This window comes from Sminthopsis crassicaudata, chromosome 2 (genome assembly GCF_048593235.1).
Source record: "Sminthopsis crassicaudata isolate SCR6 chromosome 2, ASM4859323v1, whole genome shotgun sequence".
Lineage (NCBI taxonomy): Eukaryota > Metazoa > Chordata > Mammalia > Dasyuromorphia > Dasyuridae > Sminthopsis > Sminthopsis crassicaudata.
The window spans coordinates 519,683,638-519,698,042 of NC_133618.1; the positions used below are offsets into that span (position 1 = coordinate 519,683,638).

The 14,405-nt window shown below is 36.5% G+C and overlaps 1 protein-coding gene across 6 annotated transcripts in view; it reads left to right on the plus strand.

Moving 5' to 3' along the window:
• SLC12A1 (solute carrier family 12 member 1) overlaps positions 1–14,405 on the plus strand; it is a 124,192-nt gene that overhangs the window by 84,935 nt on the left and 24,852 nt on the right. For all 6 annotated transcript variants that reach the window (XM_074294424.1, XM_074294429.1, XM_074294430.1 and 3 more), the window contains exons 19-20: positions 1,483–1,589; positions 5,106–5,188. In XM_074294424.1, the coding sequence (XP_074150525.1) occupies positions 1,483–1,589; positions 5,106–5,188 (190 nt within the window). The remainder of the gene's footprint in view (positions 1–1,482; positions 1,590–5,105; positions 5,189–14,405) is intronic.

Consider the following 14,405-nt stretch of genomic DNA (forward strand, 5'->3'; position numbering starts at 1 on the left):
ATCTTTCCAATCTTGATCACATGGTTGACCTATTCAACCATCAAGCTTTCCTTAAGTACTTTGTCCTTTCGCTCTGTCATCAGACACACTTCGCCAAACTAGAATCCTAGGTCATGGTCATCATCTGCCTTCTCTATTCCTACTTATATGCCACTGAACACTCCTAGATAAAATCACACAACTCTGCCAGATGGCTTTCCCACAAATTTATGTTATTTAATCTCAATTGAGCCCTTACTGATGTTTAGAAATACTTTTATTTCTCCCTTATTAGCATTCCATCACAATCTCTACTGGAGCTATTCCAAACATTCTCTTCTCTCCTTTGTTCCCCTTCCTAAAAGCCATCTCCTATTTTCCTAAGAAAATAGAAGCCCTCTTCATCTTTCCCCACTCTACACCTCCAGATTCCTCTTAATTCTCTATTATCTCCTCATTTTCTTCAGTCTCCATTGAAGAGGTAAAGTCTTCACTTACATAGGCTAACCTGCCTCTCTCAACTCATAGTTGTCAATTTCATAAATTAAGTATTATATTGTTAATGGATGGTAACAATGAGTTTGTTTGGGACACATTGAGTTTAAAATGGCAATGGGATATCCAGTGTGAGACATCTAATAGGCAGGTGTAGATGTGGAAAAGATTGGGAATGATGGACAAATAGAGAGTCACATGCATAGAGATGATAACTGAAACCATAGGAGCTGATGAGATCACTAAGCAAAGTAATAGAGGGAGAAGACAAGAGGGTCCAGAGCAGGGGAAAATGAATAAAGTTACTTCAAGTAGATCTACATTTAGACCACAGAGATTCCAACTATTCTGGTTAAACTGAATGATAAATATATTTTCACATATTTCTATACTGTAAGTCAACTTCCTAGTATTAACTGATGGAACTGGCATTTAGATCATGTAACCAAAAGGGAATTGGGTGTATGTATGGCTACCACTTGGAAGGTTTGGAATTGGTACATACAGTGTGCTCAGTGCAGTAGATTTGGTTCTGGAAACATGTCCCTGTTCCATTTCAACTGCTGCCACAGATTCATCCTTTAGTGGCCTTTGCATGTCAGCAATCTAAAGATGAACCTCATTACTAGCGACATTACAGATGTTACAGTTGAAAAAGAGTTTGGTACCACTCTGTTATAATAAGCATGCCAGCCACTAAACCAACCCTTTCTTGATTTTAAATTATTGAACCATTTTAATGAGTGTATGTCAGAAGAAATGCAAATGAATGCTAATTTAGAAAAGCTACATTTCTGTCATCTAAAAACCATTTATGGCTGAGATGATTTAGAACTAATCTTTCTATTTTATGCTTGGTTACGGGCATGAAGGACACACAGTAAAATGTAATCTAATCTTCGAAATCTCTAGAACATTACTTCAGTGATCTTTGGACCATTATTTTTCATTTGCTTCAGTATTTTATATATATGGTAAGGAGTGTCCATGTTTTTATGTACTGTTTAGGCCTCGGGCTTGGGCAGAATGAAACCAAACACTATAGTGATCGGATTTAAAAAAAACTGGAGGAAAGCTCCCCCTGCAGAGATTGAGAACTATGTGGGAATTATACAGTAAGTGATGATTTTTAAAACGTATTTCTTTAAATGATAAAATAAAACCCTAACCAACACAGTGTTTAAGACATATATGTGCCATATAGAATTGCTTTTATCCCAAGGAAAACAGAATCTGAAATTACTCTGGATTATCTATAAATAAAACTAATGATATTATCACTGTTTCTAGGTCCTATAGGAGGTGAGAATTATTTCATTCATGCCACTTTCACCTTTGGTTTCAAAAAAAAGCTGGAGATTTTTACTCACTAAAACCTATTTACAGAATCTATAAAAAGAATCTATAAAAGATGAATATTGAATATCTGATGTTCAAATGTCAGTCCTAATTCAGGCCCTGACTTCCTCTAGATCTTGAATAGTTTATTTAGCATTTCTTTACCATAAGATCCTCTCTGTAATATGAAAACTCCTAAATGTTATTTCCTTTTGAAGAGTACAAGTATTAGTGAGATGTGAACTAATTTAGACATGGGATATTTTTTTAGCTTTTTATTTTCAAAATATTTGTATAGATAGTCTTCAACATTCACCCTTGCAAAATCTTGTGTTGCAAATTTTTTCTCCCTCATTTCTCCTTCCTCCCTTAGACAGCAAGTAATCTGATATATGTTAAACATGCAATTCTTCTATATCTATTTTCACAATTATCATACTGTACAAGAAAATCAAATCAAAAAGGAAAAAAATAGAAAACAAAAAACAATCAAACAACAAAAAGAGTGAAAATACTATTTGATGACATGGAATTTTTAAAAAGTGATTACTACAGTACTAGTGAGATAATGCCTAATGTAGCTATTGTTTCTTCCTATTACTGTACCTTCACTGTTAATGAAGGAAGTATACTAGTCAGCCCCATAGGATCAAATCTTACTATCACAAGATGCTATGTGATGGTAACTTCCTACAATTTCTCACCTAAGTCAATAATACTACAACCCAAGAACAGATCAAATCAGTAGGGCTATTCAGAGATCCATTACTCTACACACATATAGACAAGGACTTGCTCCACCCTCATGGGCAGAACTAACAAGAAGCCACATAACTCATATAAAATGCCATTACCACCATGAGCTGCAGGGCTAAACTCACACCTTAGACCATTCCTTCACAGGGTTAGTATGATGCTCTCCAAATCCCGTGTCAGCAGTTCCACAGTAAGTTTGCTCACTAGTATGAGCAAAGTGCTGGCATTGTACTTTATATACTGCCTCTAATAATTCTCCCAGAGATGCCATCATTTGCAAGTGGCCCCAAACTGGTATCTGTACTTCTCTATACCTGTACATTTCTTCCTCATCATGACAGCCCCTTCTCTTATTCAAGGGGCACAGAACTTTTAGACCTTCCAGTTTCTCTGTGATTACTGATATTTCAGTACTGGCAGCTAATAGAGTTAATGGTCCCTATTAAAAAGTAAGAAACAAAAAGACCCTTTGATTCAGTTGTCTGATTTGTACTAAAGAGCAAATAATCCAGAAGTTCAAAAGAGGGGAAAATATTTTGTCTTTTCTCCTCCCCCAAATACTTATGAGTAACTAGCTAACTACTTCTTATAGGTACTGTCCCAAATGGTCAATAATCATAGTTGGGGGTGCATTGGAGAGGGCTGAAGAGGAATGTTTTTTTCCTCTGGCTTGATATCTAAGGAGGCATCCACCATAGGGCAATAGGAATCTCTACTGTATAGTTTGTTCCAGCATCCTTTCTGGTCCAAACCAACAATGTTTCTCCCTCTTTTTTTTTTTTTTTTTTTTTTTTTTGTACTATGTGCTAGGGACTAGATATCCTTTTACGTTGTACTAGAGGCTATAATAGAAAAAGCCCATTTGCACAGAAAAGAAAGCCTTTTGTACATACTGAATATTTCTTAAACTAGTCCAATCCTTTACCCCCTTTGCTGGACTAGAAATCAAGATGATAACTATATCTGTTGCCATACATCAGCAGCTTGTACATGATATGGCTTTAATAACATACCTGTGAATTTTTTAACTGAGTATTTTGTCCTGTGGTGAACTGAAAAATATAAAGGAAGTTCTTCACCTTCTGAAATTAAATATACCATTTACTTTGTCTGGAACTCATCAGGATAGTTAACTCCCATTTTGGAAACTGCCTCTTATGGGACAGGCTAGTGACTTTCTCTATGAGCTAACATTCCTGAGGATTGCCTAAGGGCCCTGAGAGTATAAGTGACTTGCCCATAATCATATAACTAATATGTATCAGAAGCAAGACTTGAGCCTAGCCCTTTTTGACACCATTACCAGATCTCTAACTCTTATACCACTCTGCCTCTCAATTTTACCTAACAGAATAAGCTTAAAGAACCCATTAATTGAGTACATCATAAAATCTTTTCCTTAAATCTGGATCCATCCCTGGGACTGCTTTTGGTACCTGGTTTTCCCTAATATTGCTTTTTTCCTGCTGCCCAAGGGGAACAGAGTGTGGGGTGATTCTGAGCCTGGTACTTGCCAGCAGAACCAGAACAGAACAAGGAGTTGAATTTTCTCAGAGGATAATTCTTTTTTTTTTTTCTCTGAATGCTATTTCCTCCTGCAAACCCAGAGTTTTTCACTCCTTCCAAGGGCGGTAGACAAATGTGCCCCTCACAAAACAGTAAAAACAGCACAGAATCTCACAAACCTAGAGTCCAATAACTGTCCTGCACCTTCATCATTAGGTATATCTAATCTAGCAGTCAGCACAGTTGTTTATTGGTGCTCACTGCCATCTGGCTGTAAGCTAATGTATAACAAGGCTGGGCTCAATAAACATCATTTTGTCATCTTCAAAGGCCCAGTGAGGATTATCAACCACCAGCTAGCAATCTGAGACAGGGCAGAGCTTTGAAGTGCCCGCTGAAGCCCCTCACTGTGGCAACTAGGAACACGCAGGGACAAGTGGCCAGGCAGATAGTTAAATCATAAAATGGCAGAGCTGACAAGGACATGAGAAACCCTCCAGAATGAGGCTCTCATTTTAGAAAGGGGCAGACTGAGGCTCAGAAAAGATGCAAATGGTTTTCTTCACACAGAGGCTAAATGGCACACCTGATATCCGAATCCATATCTCATGATTCCCCAAGCATTCTCTTCCTACCGTATATTATCTCTAAAATACTTTTCAGCCCAAACCTTCTCTGATCTTAAATACAGGAAGGCTTTGTCTTTTTTTATTATCTTTTAAAGACCCATGTTTCCATTTTTTCAAGATAGGAAAATTGACTTTATAATCTTGTGGTCAGTCTAGTTTCTTGTTGATTTTTATTGATTAACTAAAATGATTCCTAATTGATCTTATTTGTTGCTGATGTTTGATATATTTAAATCAGGAAAGTAATGCATAAGGAGAAATTTGGAAAAGCCCACCCTCATTAGGGTTTTCACCATATCATTTTAATTACTTGATAGTATCAGCATCTGTGTAACTTTTTCAATAACAGTTTGAAATGTCTCTTCTAGGATAAAAATGCTTCTATTTTTATTTTTCTTTCAGTGATGCTTTTGATTTTGAGATTGGCGTGGTAATTGTCAGAATCAGCCAAGGATTTGATATCTCTCAGGTTCTGCAGGTACAAGGTAAGTACTAACTCATATTTGCTTCTTAGATTAAAAGTATATACAGATCTTCCCCAATAGTATTTTCTGTATTGACTTGTAACTGTAGGCCTGATCCAGCCAAATACTAGAAATATAAATAAAAGTTAAAATATTCCACAATTAAGAGAAAATTATTCTGGCCAATTGTGAGGAAGGTGAATTAGAAAGGGAAGAGACTAGAAGCAAGGAGAAGAATTCAGAAACAATTGTAATGGTCCAAGTAAAAAGTGATGAGAGTCTGCCATATGAATGGAAAGAAGTGAAATGTGGAAGTAGAATTGTCAAGAATTGACAGATAATTGGATACAAGAGACAGGGAAAGGCTTATCAAGAATGTATTCAAGGAAATAAATAAATCTCTTTGTTCTTGTATCTAACCTAACTTCTTCCATATATTTGGATCTGTATTTACCAATTAACTTTCATTTAAAAATTAGGCTACTGTTTGATTTTGCTTAATAAACATTTAGCAAAGAGCATTTATGTGCATGGCACCATCCTAGAAAATGGAAATACAAAGGTAAATGAGGCACAACTTTTGAATTCAAGAAGCTCACAATCAAATAAGGGGCACAAGAAAAGGATGTCAATAATTCAAACTAGAGTGGTAAGTGCCTATGAGAAGTAAAGTCAAAGTACTATGAGAGAGATGAGAAAGGGACTGAATATTAAATCAAAATGTTAAAGTATTCATGATAATAGTTTGCATTTCATAGCACTTTATAATTCACAAAGCACTTGGTAAGCATTTGTTTCTTATGCTTCAAGCTAAAAGAGAGAGAAACTGAGAAAACGTGAACTCCTCTTCTCCATCTGCCCCTGATTGTCACAGAATGAACCATCAGTTTAGTTTCTGTAAAGCAATACAATGAAAAAATATCACAGCATTTTTTAAAAGAATTCCAGCACTGAACTACATCCCCTCTTAATTTCCCAAGGGATATATATCCTATTTAAATCAACTTTGATATTTGAAATATTCTGCTTCTTAGTTGAGAAAAGGAAAGTACAGTCTGCTTCTAATGAAATAATTATAAGTACCAACTATCTAGGGTAAACAAAGAACAATGAAATACAAATATACATGACGAACATGAACAACAGAAATGTAATGATAGAAATTAACTCTGAGTCACATTTCCATGCATCGTTTTGAAGTTTATGTAACTTATGATGCAAATCTCATATTAGGTTTTGAATTGGGGAAAATAATCTTGGGTTCCATTAGATTATACTCTAATATAGGATTTAATAAGAGACTGATAAATCTTAACTATTACATTACAGTATGTTAATGATCATCATAATATCTTATCCAATCCAGGCCACGTAGAGTCATCACAGATTCTAATTTAAAGAAAATATTAGCCATTTCAGTATGCCCATATACTGTAGTTAATAAAGTAGAGTCTCTGAATACAAATCTGCTTTATAGGTAATTTACCAGTAAATGAAGATTACTTCTATACCATGTCACAATCTAATAGAATAGAAGGAACTCTTTTTTTTTTCTTTTTTTTACGAAACAGATCAATGTTCATAACATACTAACAGTCTCTTACTGAGTTCATTCACTTCTAATAAAGGCTACTTTCTCTTAATAAATTAATCCATTTCCCTAAAAGAAAATAAAAACTATCTCTTTTTTTTATTCTCTACTTTCCATGTGTATTTAACAAAAATGTTCTACCTATGCAAATAGCTCAAATTGGACCAGCAGTAAATAAATTGCTGAACTGTGATTCACCATCTATTTTGGTCAAGAATTGAGTATAAACACAGCAAGATTTATGAGCATGGAGGCAGCCCATTGATGCTGCTGTATCTGATCAAAGAGCTTAACAAAATAAAGACAGATGGTGATGTAGTAAATAATTACTTGATTGTAAGGCAAGTACTGTAGGACTGCTGAGTACACTTATCTTAACCAGACTTTATTCATATTAACATTTACAGCTCAGGGTTGATTGACCACAGAAAGAATCCAAGTTTATGATTAATAAAGAAGAGAGATACATTGAATAAGAATATGATTTCCCAAGCAGGCTTTCTTGTCTGTCAGTCCTTCTGTCCAATCAGCCAAGGAGTGATTGTTCCATGTTTTTAGTACTTAACACATGCAGGAATTCATAGAATAAGCCTGGGGGATTTTAAAAACAAAAGTCGACCATACTGACAAACAGGTGATGTGGCAGAGGGAGCAATAATTAGCCACCATATTGGGTGCCACATGGTCAGTGCTATTCATTTCTTCTCATCCATTACTGGAAGCACTGAAATCAACTCTACCCATGATTGCTTTGGCTCTACACATCATCAGCAGCCTGGGATCCAGGGCTCTTTTTCATCCATTAAATCCATTCAAGGAACTAACCTTTAAGACTATTGGGGGAGATACGTGAAGAAACAAGATAGAATAGGGAGCGATCACTTTCAGCTGGGATGGGAGGAACCAAATCAGAGGTTTCATGAAGGAGGACCATATAAAATGGACCTTTAAAAAGAAAAATAAACAAATGGGGGAGCAGAAGGAAAAGGGATAAATAGGCAGAGTAAAATATAAGAGGCAAAAAAGAAGATAAATAGGAACTAAAAGACAATGAATAATCCATTTTAGCTGCACTGGATTTAGAGGAGGAAGAAATGGATTTGAATCCCGACTTTCCAGGCATAGACCAAAAAAAAGAAAGTCACAGGAAACAAAAGAAACAGGAAACAAGCCTTAGTTTTCTTATCATAACAATTTTAATAATTTGAAGTTTGCTGTGTACTTTATATGTGATATCTTACTTGAACCTCCCAACAACCTTGTGGAAAAGGTGTTATTGTTACCCCCAATTAATAGATTTTTAAAATTGAGGGTAAGAGAAGTTTAAAGAATTTGCCCAGAATCCCCTAGCTAATAAATGTCTGTAGCCAGGATTAGAACAGCGATTTCCCTGACCCCAGTCCCAACTTGCTATCTACTATATATATACCATATACCCTCTTCTGTAAAATGAAGGGGTTGGACAAGATATCTTTTGAGGTCCCTTCTAGTCTCCACTACTAAGGCAGAAGATTTGAGTGAAAGAAGGCTACAAGGTAAGTCAGAGCCAGTGCTGTCTCTTTGGCCTGGCATTTTGCAATCTGCTCTGTCCTGGGTGGCTGTTCCAACAAAGCACTCAGTCAAAGAGTTGGAACAGAGCCCAGGTCTTCAGTCAGCCTGCCGACTCCATTACAAAGGCACATCTTTTCTCCCTTGCCCAGACTAGAGGAGAAAGTGTAAGACATTTAGTAACTGAATCACAGGGTGCGCTGGGGCTGGGCCAACAAAGAAATTCTCAGGGCAGCCCCCTTCCCACCCCATTATTCAGAAGAAGCTGGCTCTATTCAGATTCTTGCAGCATCCTTGTTAACCCACAAGTGACCTGCCCCCAAAATCCAGTAAACCAAGACAGCTTAAAGAATCCTCTCCCGTTTCATTGAGGGGACAGTGTGCCATTAGCCAGAACACTAATGAAAATATCTGTGCACAGCCCATATGGGTCTACATCTATCTGTGTGGGCTTAAAAATATAAAAATCAGAGGCTACAGCTCTGGAGGAATTAACTGTGTTATACCAGGTGCCCAAGGATATTCCTGCTTATTTAATAATGAAGAAATGGAAATCAATTGACCAAAATTAAAATAATCCCAGTGAGGATCTCATGGGACTACACTGTTCTGAAAATTCTCCAATTTTAATTGTATAATAAAAACCAGTTCTGGAATTTGCATGTATGCTGCTGATGGCCTGTATTAGAACATCTTTCTTCAAGTCTCACGTCTTTCTTCAAGCTCTTTTCATACTGAAGGCATTTTTAATTTTTCCTGCAGTGCAGAATATTGGATTACTAATAAATGGTCATGAAACCTTGCAATAGGTACCCAATGAGAGGGTATTATTCAGGGTTTTCAGTCATGTGCCCAGGGTCACACAGATAATAAATATCTGAGATAAGATTTGAACTCAGGTCTTACTGTCTCCTGACTCAATGCTCTATCACTGCATTTTGAGAATACCCCAATGAGAGGGCATAAACAAGTGCAAAAAGGATAGGTTGCAAGTGAGATAGAGGAAGATAGAGGGAAGGAAGTATCATCTTACATAGAAAAAAAACTAGATAGGGCAACTATATTGGGGATTTGCCAAACTAATGACCAGACTTGATATATGGATAGGATACTCATATATGGTATATAGGATAGAAAACTGAAATATGGATAGAAAATCTCCCTTACCAAAAAAAAAAAAAAAAAAAAAAAAAAAGATTATTTTGCAACGTACAGTCTTAATGGATTGTCTAGAGCCCTGAGAGTTTATATTTCTGACTTCTGGTCACAGAGTCATTATTTATCAGAAGTTGAACTTGAACTCAGGTTTTCGTGACTCAAAGGCCAGCTCTCTAACCACCATGTCATGCTGCCTTGAATTTAGAGTACTGATTGCACCTGAAGGCCTTTTGTGGCATTAAAAAAAAAAAACAGAACTTAGGGCCTAGGTCTCTTCACCCCAATCTCCTGCACCTCAACTGAGAATACCTTTCATGTCATTTGTCTCAAGTACAAAAATCACTAGGTCCAGTTCTGATCATATAGGAATGGTAAAACTTACCCATAGTCACGTAGTCACCATCAAAGTTTAAGAATCATGACCCCTAACGTAATGCCTTTATGAGATTAGCTCACATCTGATCTTTGATACCATCAATTTTGTTTTTCTGATTTTCATTGGCTACTGATCTCAAGGACCTTCTGCACATTGGGGAAATAATATAAACTATTTGACCCTAAATCTAATGTCATTACCAAAAGATTAATAGTTAAATACTGGGAAAATGCCAGCAAATTTAATGGAACTGTAGTATGTACTCATTTGGGAGATTTGACCATTTTGGAAGTTAATTAGTACATAATTGATAAATCATGAGAACATACAGCCTCTCTCCCTAGGGAAAAAAAAAAGCCAACCATATGAAGAAGACTGGCATTTAAACATACTGGATGGAAGTTTTTTCTCATAACAATGCCAGAAATTTTTGTTCATTCTTCCATAACATTTCTGACTATATTTATTTATGGTGGTCTTTCTGTTTCTTTAGAACCTCCATGAAACTCCCACAATAATACTTTTCAGAGGTGATAACCTGTATCAACTTAAAATGAGTATTAGCTTCACCAAATTTGGAAAGGTTTATCATAAGATGGTTGACCATGAAGTAATGATTTTTTGGGTTCCAGCAACTCATGAGGCATGAAGGAATTGTGTTCTGCATATGTAAAGGGAACAGCATACTGATGAAATAATGCTTCTCTGCTTCTTTTGAAATAAGACATATTGAAGTATACATCTTTTCTTCAAAAACAGTAAAAAAAAAATCTGAAGAAAATAGCCAGATCTTTATATCTAAATCCCCTCTATGTACCAGGCACTAGGGTAAGTGCTAAGGCTATAAGAAAAAAATAATGAAATCTAGTAATCTGCTTTCAAGAATCTCACATGTTATCAAGAAGACAACTCGCACACAGTTAAGTATCTACAATACACAAGCAAGAGGCATACAAAAATTTTTGTTTGTTTTTCACTCTTGAAGAAGACCATGACATCAGGAAGGGGATACCATGACATGCAAATGATTTGGATTTAAGTGAGGGCAAGGTCACCTCTAGACTTTTCCTTCCAGAGCCAGCTGGGTCCATTGGCAAGATGTAGATCAGGATGAGTGGAGGTGGTCTTGGATGCAGTGGGAGACCCTGGCCTTTTAAAGCTAAAGTCTTCAACAAATCTCAGTTTGACTGAAGTCACACTCATTCAGTGATTAAGGCTAGATAGCAAGTGGGACAAAAAAAATCTCCTCTTTCACCTAGCCAAATTTAAAAAAAATCTAAATAAATACATTTAGGAGGGGAAGACCATCAGGATTTCTGGACAAAGCAGAAATGATTGCTATTGACATTCAATCTGAGTTAATCAGGACCCAAACAATGACCAATGTGGCTTGGCCTAGGACCAATGGTGCCTTATCAATGATAATAAGATTGGTTTTGGTTTAAGGTACGGTCCTTAAGAAAGAAATCTAGCCAGTATTTTTGGTTGGGGGAGGGGCACTAGGTAGCGTACTGGTTAGAATGCTAGGCCTACTGGAACACAAAGTTTTGTAGAAGTGAATGTTGAAAACCATCTTTATATGTATTTGGAAAAATGAAATACTACTGGGCAAATAAAAATGACATTAGGTCTAGAGTCAGGAAGATCTGAGTTCAAATCTGGCCTCAGATACTTACTGTGTGATCCTGGGCAAGTCACTTAATCCTCTTTGCCTCAGTTTCCTCATCTGCAAAATGAGATGGAGAAGGAAATTTACAAAAAAATACAAAAAGAAAAAAAAATGGAGTTTCAAATAGTCAGCTGCAACTGAAACAGAAGATGGGGATCTGGAGAAACACTTCCTATAGCAGGTGGCAGAGGCTTTGACAGTGAGATTGAGACATTGAGATGAGAAACGGGATGTGGTGAGTGAGGAACACCTGGAGGGCCAGTTTACTATACCATAGAGTCTGTTGAGAACTTATGTATCACGCTTGGAAAGAGTTTGGATCCAAGTTGAAAGAGGTTCGAAATGACAAAAATGTATCTGATTCTGGGAAGTCTCTGGATTTTATTGAGGCAGAGTGAAGTGCTCATCCTATTATTTAGGACTATCACATTGACCATGAGATTGTAGCAAGGAGATCAATTAGAAGGCCCAGGGGAGAAACGGACACTGTCTTAACAAGGGAGATGATACATTACTGAAAAGGAAAGGACAGACAAAAGAAATGTGGTTAGACAGATTTAACTAGATCTTACAACCAATTGGTCATCTAGGGAGAGGGAAAGTATGGTCAAGAATGACTCTGAGAGAGAGTGAGTAAAAGGATGGCAGTACCCTGAACAGAAAGAGGGAGACTCAGAGAGATGGTGGGCTTTGTATGAATTTTGTGACTATATTGAGTTTGAGGGTCTTACAGAGCATCTAGCTGTGAATGTCCAATAGATAGTAAGGGGCTAGACTAGGGCTGGTTATGCAGATTTGTATAAAAATGATTAATGAAATCATGGGAATTATTGGGGAAATAAAGAGAAGAGGAGGGTCTCTGATAGGGACCTGGGGTACATATCTTCAGTTAGAAGGTGGGATATTTTTGATGATCTAACAAAGGAGATAGAGGAGTGGTCATATGAGTAGAAGGAGAACCAAGAGAAAGGATCTCAGGGAAGATGATAGACAACCATTTCTAATCTTGTATTTGCTGTTGTGTTCAGTGGAATCCGACTCTTCATGGCCCTGTTTTGGGTTTTCTTAGCAAAGACGCTGAAGTGGTTTGCCATTTCCTTTTCCAGCTTGTTTTACAGAAGGGGAAGAGTAAGGCAAATAAGGTTAGGTGACTTGCCCAGAGGCACAGAACTGATAAACTAATCCTGGATTTGAACTCAGGAAGAGGCCTCTTCCTCACTCCAGGCCCAACACTAATCCTACATAAAACCCAAGAAAAATGAGGATTGAGGGAAAGTCACTGAATATGGCAATTAAGAGATCACAGATAACTTTGGAGCAAGGAGTTTCAGTTGAGTGATGAAATCAAAAGACTTGTTTTTTCCCTTTTCCTTTTATTTCCAAAGAGAAAGGAGAATATGAGTATATACTGTCACCATCACAGACTATTTCACTCTCAGAAGGAGTCATTGATGGATGTTTTTTTGTTTGTTTGTTTGTTTGTTTGTTTGTTTTCCCTTTAGTGGTAAATTTTTGTCTATGGCAACTATAATTTATTATTTAGCTTCATGATCTTTAATTGTTACATTTGGATTTCAATTTAATCCAGCAGTTAATGACTATTTACTGTGTGCCTGGAATACTTTTATGAATTTATTGCTTTATATACCATATCTTTGTCCAGATATTTTCATAAGTACTATAGCCACTCACACTGAAAAAGATACTACATACCTCAGTTTTGGAATTTTTTATGCAGATTAAAAAAGAATTACTCACTCTTCCAAAAAAAATCTGTATTTTTCTTCACAATATGAACAACCATTACTCTAAACTCACTATTACCTTCTTAATATTGTTCACTGAAGCATACACTACTTTGAAATGATCAGAAAATGATATATTTTTGGTGTGTGTGTATATGTTCACATTCAGAGAGATGCTATCTTTCCCTAAGTTACTCAATACCAGTTTGTGGCATATTTAAAATCAAGATCCCCTAAACACTTTCCAAAATATCCCCTCACCTTTCCTTTCTTTTGGCATGCATGAATAACAGTGTGAACGGTCCATCCATCTTCACTATGTAATTAACACATATATGTATGTATGTATCTGTACATAGACATATATATATATATGGATATACATTATGTGGTGATGCATATTTATATATTTTCTTGCAAGTGAGGTACTACTCCTTCTTAGGTAGCACTCACTCTTTCCCAACCCTTTCCTTCAGGCAGTTCTATTTACTTGATTTTCCTTCTATCTTCTCTACTGTTCACTCAGGAGCTAAGAGATACCTTGGAAATAGCAAAGGATATTCCTTCTCAAACCTTAAGTAACCTAAGTCTACTTATTAATGACTCATATCCTTGCCAAAGGTAATGGCCCTAAGTCATCTCAATTTAGATTTTCTCTGTTATTGAGGAACTTATAATATTTGTTAAAAAATCAGAATCCACAAGAACCTCTTCATATGACTCAATTCAGGAAGTGAGAAAACCTTCTCCCTACTTCCTCCACATTATAGACAGAAAATTCAAAGTTAAGGGTATAAACAAATCAAAGCAATTAAGGTCATCTAAGTTTTATCAAGAGAAATCCAATTTCTGTGTATGTAGACAAAAATAGGCATATAAAGACATCATACAGACATATATCCACACACACACACATATGAAAGGTATGGTGAGCCAGTGGATAGAGGCCTTGAAGTTAGGAAGAATTGGACCCAATTATGTCTCTGACAATTAGTAACTAATCATGGATATTTTCAGTCATGTCTTTGGGATCCCATTTTGGATTTTTCTTGGCAGAGATATGGGAGGGGTTTGTCATTTCCCTCTCTAGTTCATTTTACAGATGAAGAAACTGAGGCAAACAGTTAAGTGATTTGTCCAGAGTCACACTG